We start from the raw sequence: 13854 nt of genomic DNA, 5'->3' as shown, positions 1-13854 counted from the left end.
GAAACCACACAAGTGAGTGAGCTAAAATTACTGTGCAATGGCTAACGGTAGAATAACTGCCGTCTAACAAGAGAAACTTGAAAGGTTTCCGACAACGGCATCTCATGATTGACAAGCTGTAATGCTGACTAAATCTTCATGTAAACATAAGCCTAGAGATTATGACCCGCTTCAATTGACTAGCCTCCGGGCTTGTAAAAGGGGCTTTGAGAGCGACAGGATCGTTGTGTTATTCTAAACAGACACCCGTCTTCTCTTGTCAAACTATCCGGATTGTAAACGTAGTGTATTTAAGAAAGGCCTAAAGCAAGAGTTCCCTCCTTGCGCATTACTTGACCTAAATGGGCAGCTATTGCAGTGACAATGACTTCGGGCTCAGAAGTGACAGTTGCAGAATTTCTAATGTACCAGAATGAGAAGGATAACGAAGGGGCATTGTTCTCTTCAAACTCAAGCAGAAATGTTGACATGGACTCAGTGAGCCTGCCAGTCAAACTGTTCCCTCAAGACAAAAACTAAATCCTATTTGTATACTCTGGAGTGGCTGTGATTCGCGTAGTTAAACCGAAGAAAACAACGCTACGGGGCGAATTCATCGGGGTTAGAAGCATTTCCTTTATGACTACCGAGCTCCATCTAAATCAACAAGAAACTCGGATGAATCCAACTGCATAGGTTTTTACAAGCTAGTCTAAAATACCGATTTCCGCGAGTCACCTCAAATGAACTCCGCCTAGAGAAGGTCTTGTCTAACATATGTAAATTCATTTCTCAAGTCAAATTATGGGTTAAGTCTGATCTATGGCCACTGCGACTGTCCGGGGAATGCGCTAAGTATGCAACCGAACTGCGAAAAATGACGATGTTAATTACGAGCTAGGAGGCGTGATTGGCAATTATATCGGGGCAAAACCATTAGTTATTAAATTTCTAATTAGATCGTGTTTCAAGAGAAACAATGATTATTTTTAAGGTTCCTGATGAGCTCTTATCTGACACATTATTTTAGGTTATAAAATTAGTAGTCCTTATAATATGGTACTTACTTGGTTTTATTTGAGAAGATATTAAGAAATGGGCAATCAAACAAGAAAATGTAGAAGATAACGAGATATAATAGTAAAAAATAATAGCTCCATCACCTGGATCTACAAATCTGTATCTAATCGCTTGCGTCTTTATGATATGCATTTCCGATATCTCATTTAAACTATCTTTTTTTCAAAGCAGCTGCCACCCATAAACAATGTTTATTATTTGCCTGGTCAGTTAGCGAGTCTTTGCACAGGATGTAACAATCTTTCTTTTCACATTATAGATTATTCTTCACAACTAATTTTTAGCTTTTTAACATTTCGCAATTTTTTAATTAGCCATTGTAATGAGTATAAATTATTACCAATTTTCAGCTTAAGAAGAGTGAGACAGTTTTGATACATTCATGTTTTACTGATGGGACATTTAAATTAGCTTTCTACAGATTTGACTAATTGCTTTTCCAATCAGACTTCACCTATAGGAACAGTTCCAGTGTCCCTAGCAAATCTTGCATGCCTAGAATGGATGAATCGACTATCAAGAGTAGGATGATAGCTAATTGTCAAAAGATAGCTCTTGATATTTAGCTGTTCACCAAACTGTCCCAAATAACTAGCTGACCGAGTTTACAAATTAGCCATATTCATGGTAAATGATTTATAGTAATTATCTCACAACAAAGAAAAAGAATATATTCACGAACAATAGAGTTATCTTTCTTTATATTCAAATGTATTTTAATTACTCTCCTTAATTCAGGAGTGGATGCCAAATCACCTGCTCACTACTTGTTATCCTGTGTCAAATTCAGCCATCTTGTTCTTACATAGCCAAATTGTAATTTGTTCACAAGTGTCATCATCTTATTGACAAATACGTAAGAGAAAAGGCTCGAGTGTGAGTTTCCTGAACACATTAGAACCTTGCGCTAAACAGCCGCCTGTTCAAACACACCAACAACTTGGGTCCTTCACTACGCAGCTGCTAACAACGAAACGGCATTGTCTCCACGGAAGCCAACCAACATGTCCAACCACAGAGGCAAATAGAGCGTGATAACTTGAAGTGTACCAACGCTCCACCTCACAGATTTGACCACCTCCAGATGTTTCCAGGCAAATAACATTTGACAAAACATGACGATGCGATATAAGAAATATAAACAAAACTACTCGTTTAAATAGAGACAGTCTTTTTCTTATCACGATTGTGGTATACGAGTTTAATGTTGTAAAACACTCACGGACAGGCAGGAATCTTTGATGTGCAAACTCACTGTTTGAACACCGCCTTGATAGTTTGATTGTGTGTCTATATTCACACAATTACCTGCGGCCTACTGTCTGCTGACACCGTTTACCTGCGACCTTTTTAAAAATGTCAAGATTATATTAAGATTATCGAGTCAGGTGTGTGGAATAAAAGCTTAGCAAAATATCCACGGATTATATCTCCGCCAGAAACGGATCTAGATACTTTGGTATGTTATACAAGTGAAGATTATCAACTATCTCGTACTATATGATGTTACTGAGTGCATGATCAATATTTTTAGTAGAATTTGAGCTCATAAAAGGTAATACCGAATGTAATCAAGTGTCAGTCAGGACATCTCTCAATCCTCTTACATTACCCTAGTTAACCAGAGGAGCCTAAATACCCTTCTATATACGGTATATTCCACATTGTGCCACGGTCTAGTGGTCAAGGAAGCCTGAACTGCAAACATCAGGCTGGGTTCAATTCCCAAGAAAGGCGACCGACCGGTGGTGGCAGGAATAACATCCAACCTAATGTCGATCTCTGCAACTGAGTATGTCTCAGGCCATTGAGGTTCTCTTGCTACTGGACTCCGACATGTTCAGCCAAGATCACAGAGCTATTGTTCATGCAACAATGCTCTTAAAAACACACACGGCCTCTGCAAGCGAACATACTTGATCTTCGAGGGACTACACACACGCACGCACACACGCACGCACATTCTGTTGAGGCACTACACTAGGATGAAGTTTTTGGTTTTACAAAGTTTTCAATCACACTATTGCACGATTAGATTACTCCGTGTTACCGGCAGGTTGTTTAATTGTCTAATTGTACATCTGTTCGGAGTTTGCTAAGGTTTCGCAATTCTTTCTTTCGAGTTGTAAGATGTTAATTTGCTCATAAAACTTCTGGTCTCCAACATGTGAGACCTTTCTCTGCACAACAGGTTTCTTTGCACTGCAACTCAAACTGAACAGCTTTCAGTCTCATGTCTCTATTGAATCACATGCGCTAATCCTCAAATAAGTTTATGCTTTTATGTTCCTTAGTGAAATTCTGTAGAATTATGCTATCGTGGGTGCTCATTGACAGCGTCCCTATTGATTACATAAAGGTATCAAGATCTTACACTAATAGAAATCCGATCAATTTTGTTTGATTACGGCAGCTAGCAGGTCTAATCCTATTTAAGCTGCTTGTCGACAACAGTCAGTCTGTAGTTGCGTGTACAAACCTTCAAATTAAATAGGCTATAGCTAATGCTATAGCCTTTTTCATGCCTTATACAAATCCTTCAAATAGCAATGCGCTATCATTGACTTTAAGGCCATCTTGACCTGTGCCGTTGAACAAGATAAATGTGTTGCCATGCCTCGAGTTATAACTTCTTTTTTTTCTGATGGTAGATTCATTTGACAAAGGTTATATTTTGTCACAGCATGAAAGAGTTTGTCATCCAGCATTAAGGAAACACAACAAGAACAAGAAGAATTTCGATTTGGGAGTAATGCCCCTTAAAGGATAAATATAAACGTGACCGAGAGAACATAACTTGCGTCTAATTATTTCGTTTACGTTTACAGTGCCAAAATGGTGCCACTGACTTTGAAATGAAAGTTCCAGAAATCTCCAGTTGGAGTTGATGCAACATTTGTAGAGAACTATAGATTTATCTCTAACTTACTCTAAAATGCCAGCTCTATGGATGTTTGTGTGGGCTTTGGGTGTTGGAATTATGGATAGCCATAAAACAAAAGTTGGAACTGTCAAAAAGTAGCAAGCATACACACCACAAGATGTTGAGAACTGACCATGATAGCTTCTAACAGGCAAATAGGAGTTACGTAAACAGGGGATAAGAGGTGATTAAACTAACTAGAGTGCTGTAAATCATAAATTCTGCCTGATTTTTAGGTATTTCTATGCGTCTGCGGTTCAGCTTGGTTACATAAAATGACTTTCACCACTTTAGACTCATTTTTCACCTCTTGGGACTCATTTCTCACCACTGTGAGCCACAAAGAAGTTGCCAACTCAAAGAAGAAACATATAATTTAGATTTAGAATTCCCTATAGAAATATTTATCATCACTACATCTTTTTACATTGTTGCTTTTGAAATTCTCTGTCCTGCAAGTTTTTAACAGTTTGATCACAGCTAACATGTGCTATCACATGACCTTTTTGGCTGCTATGATGTTAAACTAAAAAAGCTTTTTTAAAGACATTTAGCAGGAAAAATGATTCATTTGATACGAGCTTGTAGCCCTTATTGATCATGTCATCGAAAATTTTATGTAATTACCATTTATTGCCAAAACTCAGTGACATATTCACACACAAAGATCTGTAGCAAATAAATACGGCTGTTCAATATTAACGTCTGCATTCAAACATTGTTAACATGTATATATAATAAGTAGACTACCTAAATAATACTAATATCCACGATATTAATTTATATCAATATGTATTTAAATAAATAGAGTGCTCCTACAGATTACGATGACCCTGCTATTCAATTTTTTTGCCCTATGATGTAGAATATAACGATTTTTTGCCCTCTCCATACGCAATATTGTTCATCATATCAACTAAAATTTCGCCCAAAATTCAAATTTGATCGTCAGTGTGTGAATACTTCAGAATAACAAATATATGCCAATATACTAGTCATTGAAATCGCCCATACAAAGAGATACAATGCTCGATCTCTCTCAGTTCAGTGTTGTTCATTATTAGTTACTGTAAAAACAAAACCGAAGATATATAGGTAATGAAATTTTAGTCGATGAAAAAGTTGAAGTTCAGTAAAATAGTTGAAAATAAATAAATACTAAAACTTAGCTTTAAGTATGTGTTTAGTAAGTTAAGTTAATTTAAGTTGAATTCATGATTTAACATTTACGTTAAACATCTGTCTCGAAGGTAAAAACTCACTACGGTACGTGATGCGCATAGTACATTGTAACGTTACATTTTATGGCAGATCATAACCACTAACGCATTGTAACGCTGCAATTTGTTGCAAATATTAATTACTAAACGCACTAACGTTACTGTAGGTAACCATAGTTACAAAGGTTAACATATTATTTTGTTACCAATTTTTAATATGTGCAGTACGCACACAAAATTTTGATGGTTTTTACCTTGGTGTGTTTGCATTAGATAATTACTCTGGGTTTCTATTATACTCATCTATATGAAATTTTTGCCTTATCGATGCCAATGCTAAAACAAATTACAATCATATGGCGATGGTTCACTGTAAAACTATATTCAAAATAAATAATACTTATTTTCATAATACTAATTTATATTCTTATATAGTCAAGCTAGCAACTGTTGATGGTACAAGTTGAATAAAAACATTAAAAAATCAGAAAGATTAGGAACCAGTGTCCACCGAACAAGATATTATAACGGTTGCAGACCCTATATATGCCGTTAGTCTGGCCTATCTACTTCCTCTACACTTTTATATTTAGTCTCTTTAAATCCGTTTTGTAATATAAGACTAATATTATGTCTGTTAAATCATAAAACTTCAATTTATCTGTGATGCATTTAGAACTGCTATATAATTGCTGGTTAGCCGCTAATGACCTTTCTTGAAGTTGTAATAACAACTGCTTTCAAGATTATGAGCGTCTCTCGAACAAGCGTTACGAGACCTCTCAACTAATCCCGACTAAGACAAGAATGACTACATTAATCTTAGAACAACTTTGTAAACTATCAACGAGCCGTTTGCTGCCGGATAGGACACAATTTTTTACTGAATTTTCGTAAATTTTTTGATTGTAAATATTTTATATTATATCCAAACATTTTGAGGATCATCAAAAACTATTATCAGCTTTTTGCGATACAGACTACCACACTAGAAAACCAATCTTTTTTGCTACGCTAAAAGTAATCGAAAGCTAAGACTGAGTTCTTTATGAAATGTATTTGATACAACTAGTGAAGTTACACGCAAGGATATGTATCCTACCTTCCACTGCGAAGCTGTGTTGAGCTAGCCATGTGCAGACAAGAACGCTGCAAGTAATCCACATTTTCAGGCAGCTTCTCATCATTGACCGACTAGAAGACCTTCTGTTCACACCGAGCTCTCGTCTCGTATTGACAGATCTCTGAGTAATGATTAATTCCATCTCAATAGAATAGCCAGTAGCGCGCGGCGAATAGTAAATAAGGCACGCAATCAATGGCCTCCTACATACAGAGGTTGCGTGTTGTTCAAAATTAAAGGCTATCAAGGGAAAGCTTTTGGTGCCAGAGCTTGTAAGTCAACAGCTATAATTGTCTGTCTGTGGTTATATGTGAGACTAATTTGACCAAGTGGCATGTAAGAAATATTGCCTGAAAAAGTCAAAATTTCACCACAGAATCGCTTAATAGATATGGCGCAATTATCACAATTTACAGAATTGAAAGCACTCTAAACATGTACTGATCAAATGTAAACATGTGGCTTATATGGCTCTACTTGAATATTACTTATAACGGATAATTGATTAATTAAATAAACCCATTTACACTGAAATATTACTTTTAAATCATCAAATTGGGAGAATCATTGTAGACTTCGCTTACAAGGTGAATCAGAATACTGGCTTGTTGTTCTGCCAACAGGGATGTTGTTCACAATGGTTTTCTTCTCAGAGAAGCCAGGCACATTGATTTGCTTATCATGAAAAGTGCTTGAAAATCAGCCAACTTGTCACCTATCTCAGTTACAGAATAACGTTTATGCAAAGGTTATTTTAGTGAGCCTCATATGCATGCCAAAAAGTAGATAGAAAACAAGCGTACTAAAAAATGACATTCGCAAAAGAATCAGATTTCAAAAGGATTTAAAACAATTAAAGCTAAAAGCTGAGCCTAATTTGCAATAAGTGTTCAACAACTGCCTAGCATACGCTGTGAAAAAAGAAATCGAGTTTACTTTGGTAAAATATAATTGTAGTCGGCGTTCAACAACTGCCTGGTATACGCTGTGAAAAAAGAAATTGAGTTTACTTTGGTAAAATATAATTGTGGTGTTGTATGCTTCAACACGGTATATAATCTTTTTTAGAATAAAAATAATTTTCTTGCTAGTAAGCTAAACAGTGAACTTTATAAACCATCTGTTCAGACATATATGACTAACTGGCCAAGTCCACACAGCAGGAGATAACAAATTTTTATATCTGGATGATAAGATGCTGAAAGTATTTCTATCGGTTGAATGCCCAGACTCATAGCCTAGAGCGTGCTTTCTTGTCTGACTTTTCTCATTAACAGAGCTAAAACCCTTTTTGAACTAACAACATGTGAATTTAGGTTGGACACGGTAGATACCACCCGCAGTCACTAATGTTTTTTAGAAGCTAGACGAATGGATAACTAAATGTTATCATAAATCATAGATGGAAACAATCTAAAATTATATTTTGCAGACAATGCGATGATAATAGTTATTCTTGTGTACATTGTATTTGTAAGGCGAATGAAGCTGCCTTCAGCGCAAGGAGACATGGAAAAGTACAGCTACTGTTCGGCCAGATAATCAAAATTATTATTAGTTTTAGACCAAGGATCAGCAATAAATATCTCATTAGTTGAGAGTCGACTAGGACAAGTTCTATCGTAGGATTACACGAAAGCTATAGAGAGTATAACAGGTGATCAATATGAAGTTATTAAACAGTCTGTTTCAATTTCAACTAGCCGAGTGTTGGCTGGGAACTCTACAGCTGTATGCAATCTGTCTATTTCCTAGGTGTTTATGGGTTGATGAATAAAGGTACTGTGTTGCCAAGTGCAGACATCGCAGTGACACAGAGTGAAATACAAGCTAGCCGAGATCAGGTCACTGGCGATGAAGAAAAGCATTGAAGATGAGTGAAAGGGTGGCATCAAGCAACAGTTTGCCCTTTTGAGTGATTCAACACTGGCACGGTACTTAATAAAAGATCGTCTATTTGATTTCTCTAATGGATGACAAATATTTCCCTCTATGAAAAGCGCTTAGTGAAGCTATTGTTGTAGTTTACATCTAATCTAAGCAGACCATTCAAAAAAACAAACACCTCGGGTGTCCATACTGGTGTTATATAGCGAAGCTGCAATCTCTTTGAACTAGAACCTAGCGATTATGAAACGGGCATCGCATAAACCACCCGCAACGGTGAGAAAATCTCAAAAGCTAGATGAAATGACTACGTTGAAAACTTAATGGATGTGTATAAGTCGTGATATTAAACAACAATCTGTGAGAGATCATGAATACGAATATTTATTGTAATAACAGAGCTTTGAGAGCCTATTAGAGCAACAAATATCATGATTATATTAATAATTAAATCCATATTAAAATCAGGACGGAATGTTATTTAGGGTAGCTAAAAATAGTTTGAAAGATGAAACTAGACAGAAAAGACCAGTTAATCGATGTATAGCTGAGCCAGTCGCTGTCATCAAGCCTGCTGCCATCTGGAGGCCATGAGCTGCTCCTGGAGATGATGAGCTAGGGATGACGAGCCCAAAATTAATCGGGCAGCAGGTCATCATCAAGCTCCTCGTCAGCAAAATCATCCGCAGCGTCCTCTCTTCGCCTTGCTGCAGTCTTTGGTCTCTCCATTTGGGGTCCAAGAGGATCAGCATAATTGGAGTCTACAGAGACGAGAGGAGTTTATTGGTTACCATAGCAACCAGAATTATTAAATTATTGCGAAGAAGTCAAAATACAACAAAAAGTCAATGATTAAAAGAACAAATTTTATAAAGCAAGAGTTTCATGTCGTTCTGATTTTTTCCAGATTATAAAAGTTAAAATGTTTTTTAAACATTTAACTTTTAATAAGTGGAATGGATTTGGTTACGCAGAGTTAACTATTTTTGTGTTCAAATAAAGCAGAGGTGGCACTTGACATGCCAACTGAATTTTGACTTCTCGCCAATTCCATTTGCAACACTTCAAAGGAAGGATGGAGAGAGAACTTGAGAAAAGAAGAAAAGCTGGCAAGAAGAGTTGTAACCAGGACAGAGTATAGAAGAGGATAAAAATTCCCATGATAAAAGTGAAAGTCAACTTGTTCATATACAATCACTATGTTTCCACGCACGCGCATGATTCACAAATTTGAGCCAATTCGCAAATTGACCGTATCATGGAAACGGCATAAATCCACAAGCTAAGCGAGCTTTGCGATTCGCAAAACTTTATCGAATCCATCATGCTTGCGAATAATGGAAATAGCACTTGCGAATGATGCGCATTAAAATATTATATGAATACGCCTAGTATTCAATTTTAAACGTTTTTAATACTTCCGTCGCCTTTCTCGATCGAATGTCACACGTTTGCGTCGCTAACACGTGCGTCGTTAATTATTAACTTATAGCGTACAATTCCTTACCTATTTTCAACAAGGCGCCAGAGTCAATCCGCATCATGCGAATGTCTATAGAAACACTTAATTCGCACGGTAACACAACTCGCGCACAACTCCAAATCTGCATGACGCGTCATATGCGCCATGAAAACAGTGATATATCTGTTATTCTATAATTAGGTGTTATTAACCAATTGATCAACAATGTAATAAAACTTATTTCATTGGTGGAATCATGTCATAGGATGCTGACCAATGTTCTGTGGATTGCTCATCTGATACGGTTTATCATCTGCTCCGTCTAGTGTCACTTGCCTCCGGTTTCGACCAGCTGAAGAACGTGCTCCAAGGGCAGACGATTTCCTGCTGCCTGCACCACTTCCTTGGCGATCTAAAGCATAGATTTAAATGTCTAAGTTTCTCAACTATTTTTGATAAGACAGCAATTTGAAGCAGTTCGTGAATATTAATGAGCAGCTGTTTAGAAACCACACTGAATGGACCAATTGGAGGAGCGCAACTCGGAATTTGTAACCAATAAGAGGAGCGTAACTGGTAGTATTGACCAATAGGAAGAGTGTAATCGGAAGAGAAGACCAATCAGAGATGGGTACTTAGTAGCATAAACCGCGAAGAGAACTTTAACGGGGAGCAATAGCAAAACAGAAGGTTGTACTTGATATTTTATGCTTGATATTTTGTACTTGATATTTACATGTACCAACAAAATAAAATTTAAAAATTATACATAATTCTTGTCGGAAAATTACTGACAATAATTTATTTTAGCCAGTCAGAAGTTTTAATTTTTTATTGAAATAATTTTAGTATTCGAAAGCTCAACATGCGTCGCTAGAATCTTCTGGAAACAAAGACTGTGAATATATCTAGCTGATATCTAGCTCCAAATTGAACTGATGTTAAAATAGGTGCCACATATGATTTTTGTGAGATGAAAAAAGTAACACCTTTTTATCTCTTGAGTTATATTTATGATCAATTTATGTTTATTTACGTTTATTTTTAGCACCACAGAATGTTCAACGGAGCTAACTAATCTTTACTATAATAAGAGCCATGTCAGTCTGTTCGAAACCCCACTAAGAGCAATAGAAAAAAGATTGCCTCGCACAGGATTCGAACCCGGGGTTTCAGAGTCAAAAGAACGCACACTATCACTACACCACTCCATCACTTCGCTGCTCCATGAAATAATTATGCATACATTATTTAAAATCGTATATTACGTAAAATCAGGTCATTTTTATGCTTTTGTACCAACATTGAACGATCGCATTTAATTTTGAACAATATTTACACACCTTTTTGTTACCGCATAATAGCGATTTAATCAGTTTTGCTGACTTTTATGATGTTCAAAGCTGTCGCTATAGCAACATAGCATAACTACCAAACAAACCACAATAGACCTGAAATGTTTTGCACTAAGTTGCTAATGTAGGCTGACTCAATAAAAATTATCATAGATGTTGATCACTTCTAGCCTTTCTGAATTTTTAATAATCGAGGAGAAAGAACAGAAATAAGAAAATGGTGCAGTGTTAGCACACAAAAGTGAAAATAATGCAAAATGTTTGCCAACTACGAGATTAGCTCAGATTATAATAAAGTTTTTGTAATGCATTCACTTTCATAAAATGCTATTGGCCGCTGTCAGACCTTTAGACCTGTGCCTTTCACGCACGTAATACGGATCAATAGATGCAAGTTCTTCCTTTGCTAAGGAACAGTTCAGGCAGGTGTGGGTGATATGTTAAGGACTGGTATGGAGCTATTCTTAGACTTGACTTGTTGTGCGACCACAAACTAGGAGATAAGCAACTAATAACAAACGAATAACAAGAGATACGCCAATGTTAGATAAAGAGAAAAACAAAACCGCAACAACTCAAAACTCTCTGACAAATGTCATATTTATTATTCATGCAGAAGATTTTTTGAGGCGCAGGCTGTCAGTTATCCAACCGAGTCATGTCATATTTACATATGAAAAGCTTGAAGGCATAGTTTGATCCGACACATGTGCAGTTTGGGCACAAGAGACGTCAGCAAATAATGGCTCAGTTTTCACTTTTACGCGAGTCCCACTATGCAAACTGGTACCCGACCTGGCCATTAACCTAAACCATGAGAGCTAGTTGAGAAACAAGCCACACTAGGCGAGCGGAAGATATTGCTGCTTTTCCTTGCTTTTCAAATTGGCTGGCCTTCGAGCAGAAAATAATAATAATATAAATAAAATGTGGTTTATATATATTATTGTATAATATATATAAACCACAAAATATATAAAATATATATAAGCTTTGTATAAAATACACTCAGCCTCGCAGCTGTTTTATCACAACGATCATAAAAAATGTAATTTGAAAGCTACTACTTGTGAGAGGCTGGAAATTAGTGTGCAAACCTGCAATCTTCGCGAAGTCGATTTGAAGTGAACCAAAAACTCCCCAAAAAGTAAGATAATTCACTGGTACCGCACATAATCGAGTGAAAATTTAGTCTAGCTATTATAAATAATGCCTTTATGTTTTACGATTCCGGAATTCACATCGCAATGAATCAGAATTGCAATGAATCAGATGCCTCACTTTAGTATCTGATGTTACACAGCAAATTATATATTGATCAGCCTTGAGTAGTGTATTCGAGACACAGAAACTATAAGTATGGTAATAGGTCCGTAACTAAACTTCACTCGACTTCTGACTCCAAACTAACTGTTTGCAATGAAAAATCTCGCTAAAATAATTATTTTAACCAAACACAGACTTCTGGAAAAAACTTTTTAGCTTTTTATCTTAATAAATAATGCAATTAAATACACATAGATGTACAAGCGTTTAAGGATCCGTTAACCGAAACAAAATTTTTCAAATGATATATTTGGATAGGAAAAGTAAAGGTAGGGCCACACGAGACAAAATTCTCACGAAATCGACGAAATTTGGATGAAACGATTCGGACAAATTGACATTTGGACGAATTCGTCCATCGTTGGTTGCGCACGATGACCGAATCCTGAATTGGACGAAACGTCAGAAATTCCTACGAATCGTTGTTTGATTTGTCGGTTGAAAAGGTTAGTTGAAGGTTAGGTTAGGTTCTTTAGTAGCAGCAAAGCAATTCTTCTCCTTTGATTGTCATCCATGTTTGTACTGAAGCAAATGATTGAAATGGAATCGGCTTCAATTTATCACCGCGTTCTGATTGGCTAGTTGAAAGTTAGTTTTGTACGAATCCGTGGTGGGGAACTCCGTATGGCAGGTCAGAAATTTCGTACGAATGGAATTTCCCAGATTAGTTGAAATTACACGATACGTGTGGCCCTACCTTTACACAGAGTTTGCCCAACTCCATCACGTAGTGAGCAAAGTATTTGCTGATTTTTTCTCGAGGTTAGTTTAGAATTGTATAGAAGACCAGCTAAACGCGTATGTCATTTTTTCTGCAGTTTGTTGATGTCAATGGAAGCCTGATATACACAAGATAGCTGCCTAGGAAGGTGTGAGCAGAGCTGTCTGCTGGGGTAGAAGCAACGCCACTACACGACGATCATTTATTTTGTGTCAAAGCTTAAAGTGGTCCATAATTCCTAAAATGCGAAAAAATTATGCCGGCTTAGCAACTTTCATTTTCAAAGCTTATTTAAAGATAAAACATGATAACACGAGAGCGAAGATGAACAGGTTTTAGTTCAGACATAAATACTTGCAGGAACATCCCAGCAAACTGATTATGTAGAGTGCGTCATGGTAGATCAGTGAGTTCAAAATGTTTTCAACAATGAAGAGCATTTTTGCATCGAAACGGTGAAGCAACACTAGCTCGCAACAGAAGATGCAGCAAAATTCTAAGTTGGCAATATTGGAGACATTTTGTTTCATATTAGCATCTAAAGTATTTAGCTGCCAATAATAAGCTATATTAATAAATCCCACTACGTCATTGTGTTTGTCTGTTTGTCTGTTTGTCTGCGTAAACGCTATTCGCTTCCACATTTTTGGCAGATTTCATCCAAACTTCGCATGCATATGCTACGCACGTTCTGTCATGTCGCTAAAAATAGTTGGCTACAAAAGTTGTCAGGTTTCTGAGAACCAGCCACTTAAACAGCCAGCTGCAGGCTATCTGA

The 13854-nt window shown here is 36.7% G+C and overlaps 2 protein-coding genes across 2 annotated transcripts in view; both read right to left on the bottom strand.

Moving 5' to 3' along the window:
- The window catches only part of LOC137404246 (ephrin type-A receptor 4-like), a 28631-nt gene extending 22209 nt beyond the window's left edge, over positions 1-6422 (bottom strand). Inside the window, exon 1 of the mRNA XM_068090416.1 lies at positions 6305-6422. Coding sequence (XP_067946517.1) covers positions 6305-6389 — 85 coding nt within the window. The 5' untranslated portion in view covers positions 6390-6422. The remainder of the gene's footprint in view (positions 1-6304) is intronic.
- Positions 6423-8588: 2166 nt separating this feature from the next.
- Positions 8589-13854, bottom strand: part of LOC137405390 (intraflagellar transport protein 88 homolog) — a 39108-nt gene continuing 33842 nt past the window's right edge. Inside the window, exons 19-20 of the mRNA XM_068091631.1 lie at positions 9949-10086; positions 8589-8973 (exon numbers count right to left, since the gene is read on the bottom strand). Coding sequence (XP_067947732.1) covers positions 8849-8973; positions 9949-10086 — 263 coding nt within the window. The 3' untranslated portion in view covers positions 8589-8848. The remainder of the gene's footprint in view (positions 8974-9948; positions 10087-13854) is intronic.

This window comes from Watersipora subatra, chromosome 9 (genome assembly GCF_963576615.1).
Source record: "Watersipora subatra chromosome 9, tzWatSuba1.1, whole genome shotgun sequence".
Classification (NCBI taxonomy): domain Eukaryota; kingdom Metazoa; phylum Bryozoa; class Gymnolaemata; order Cheilostomatida; family Watersiporidae; genus Watersipora; species Watersipora subatra.
Note: the sequence above shows the minus strand (reverse complement) of the source record. Positions and strands in the feature narration are given on the sequence as shown.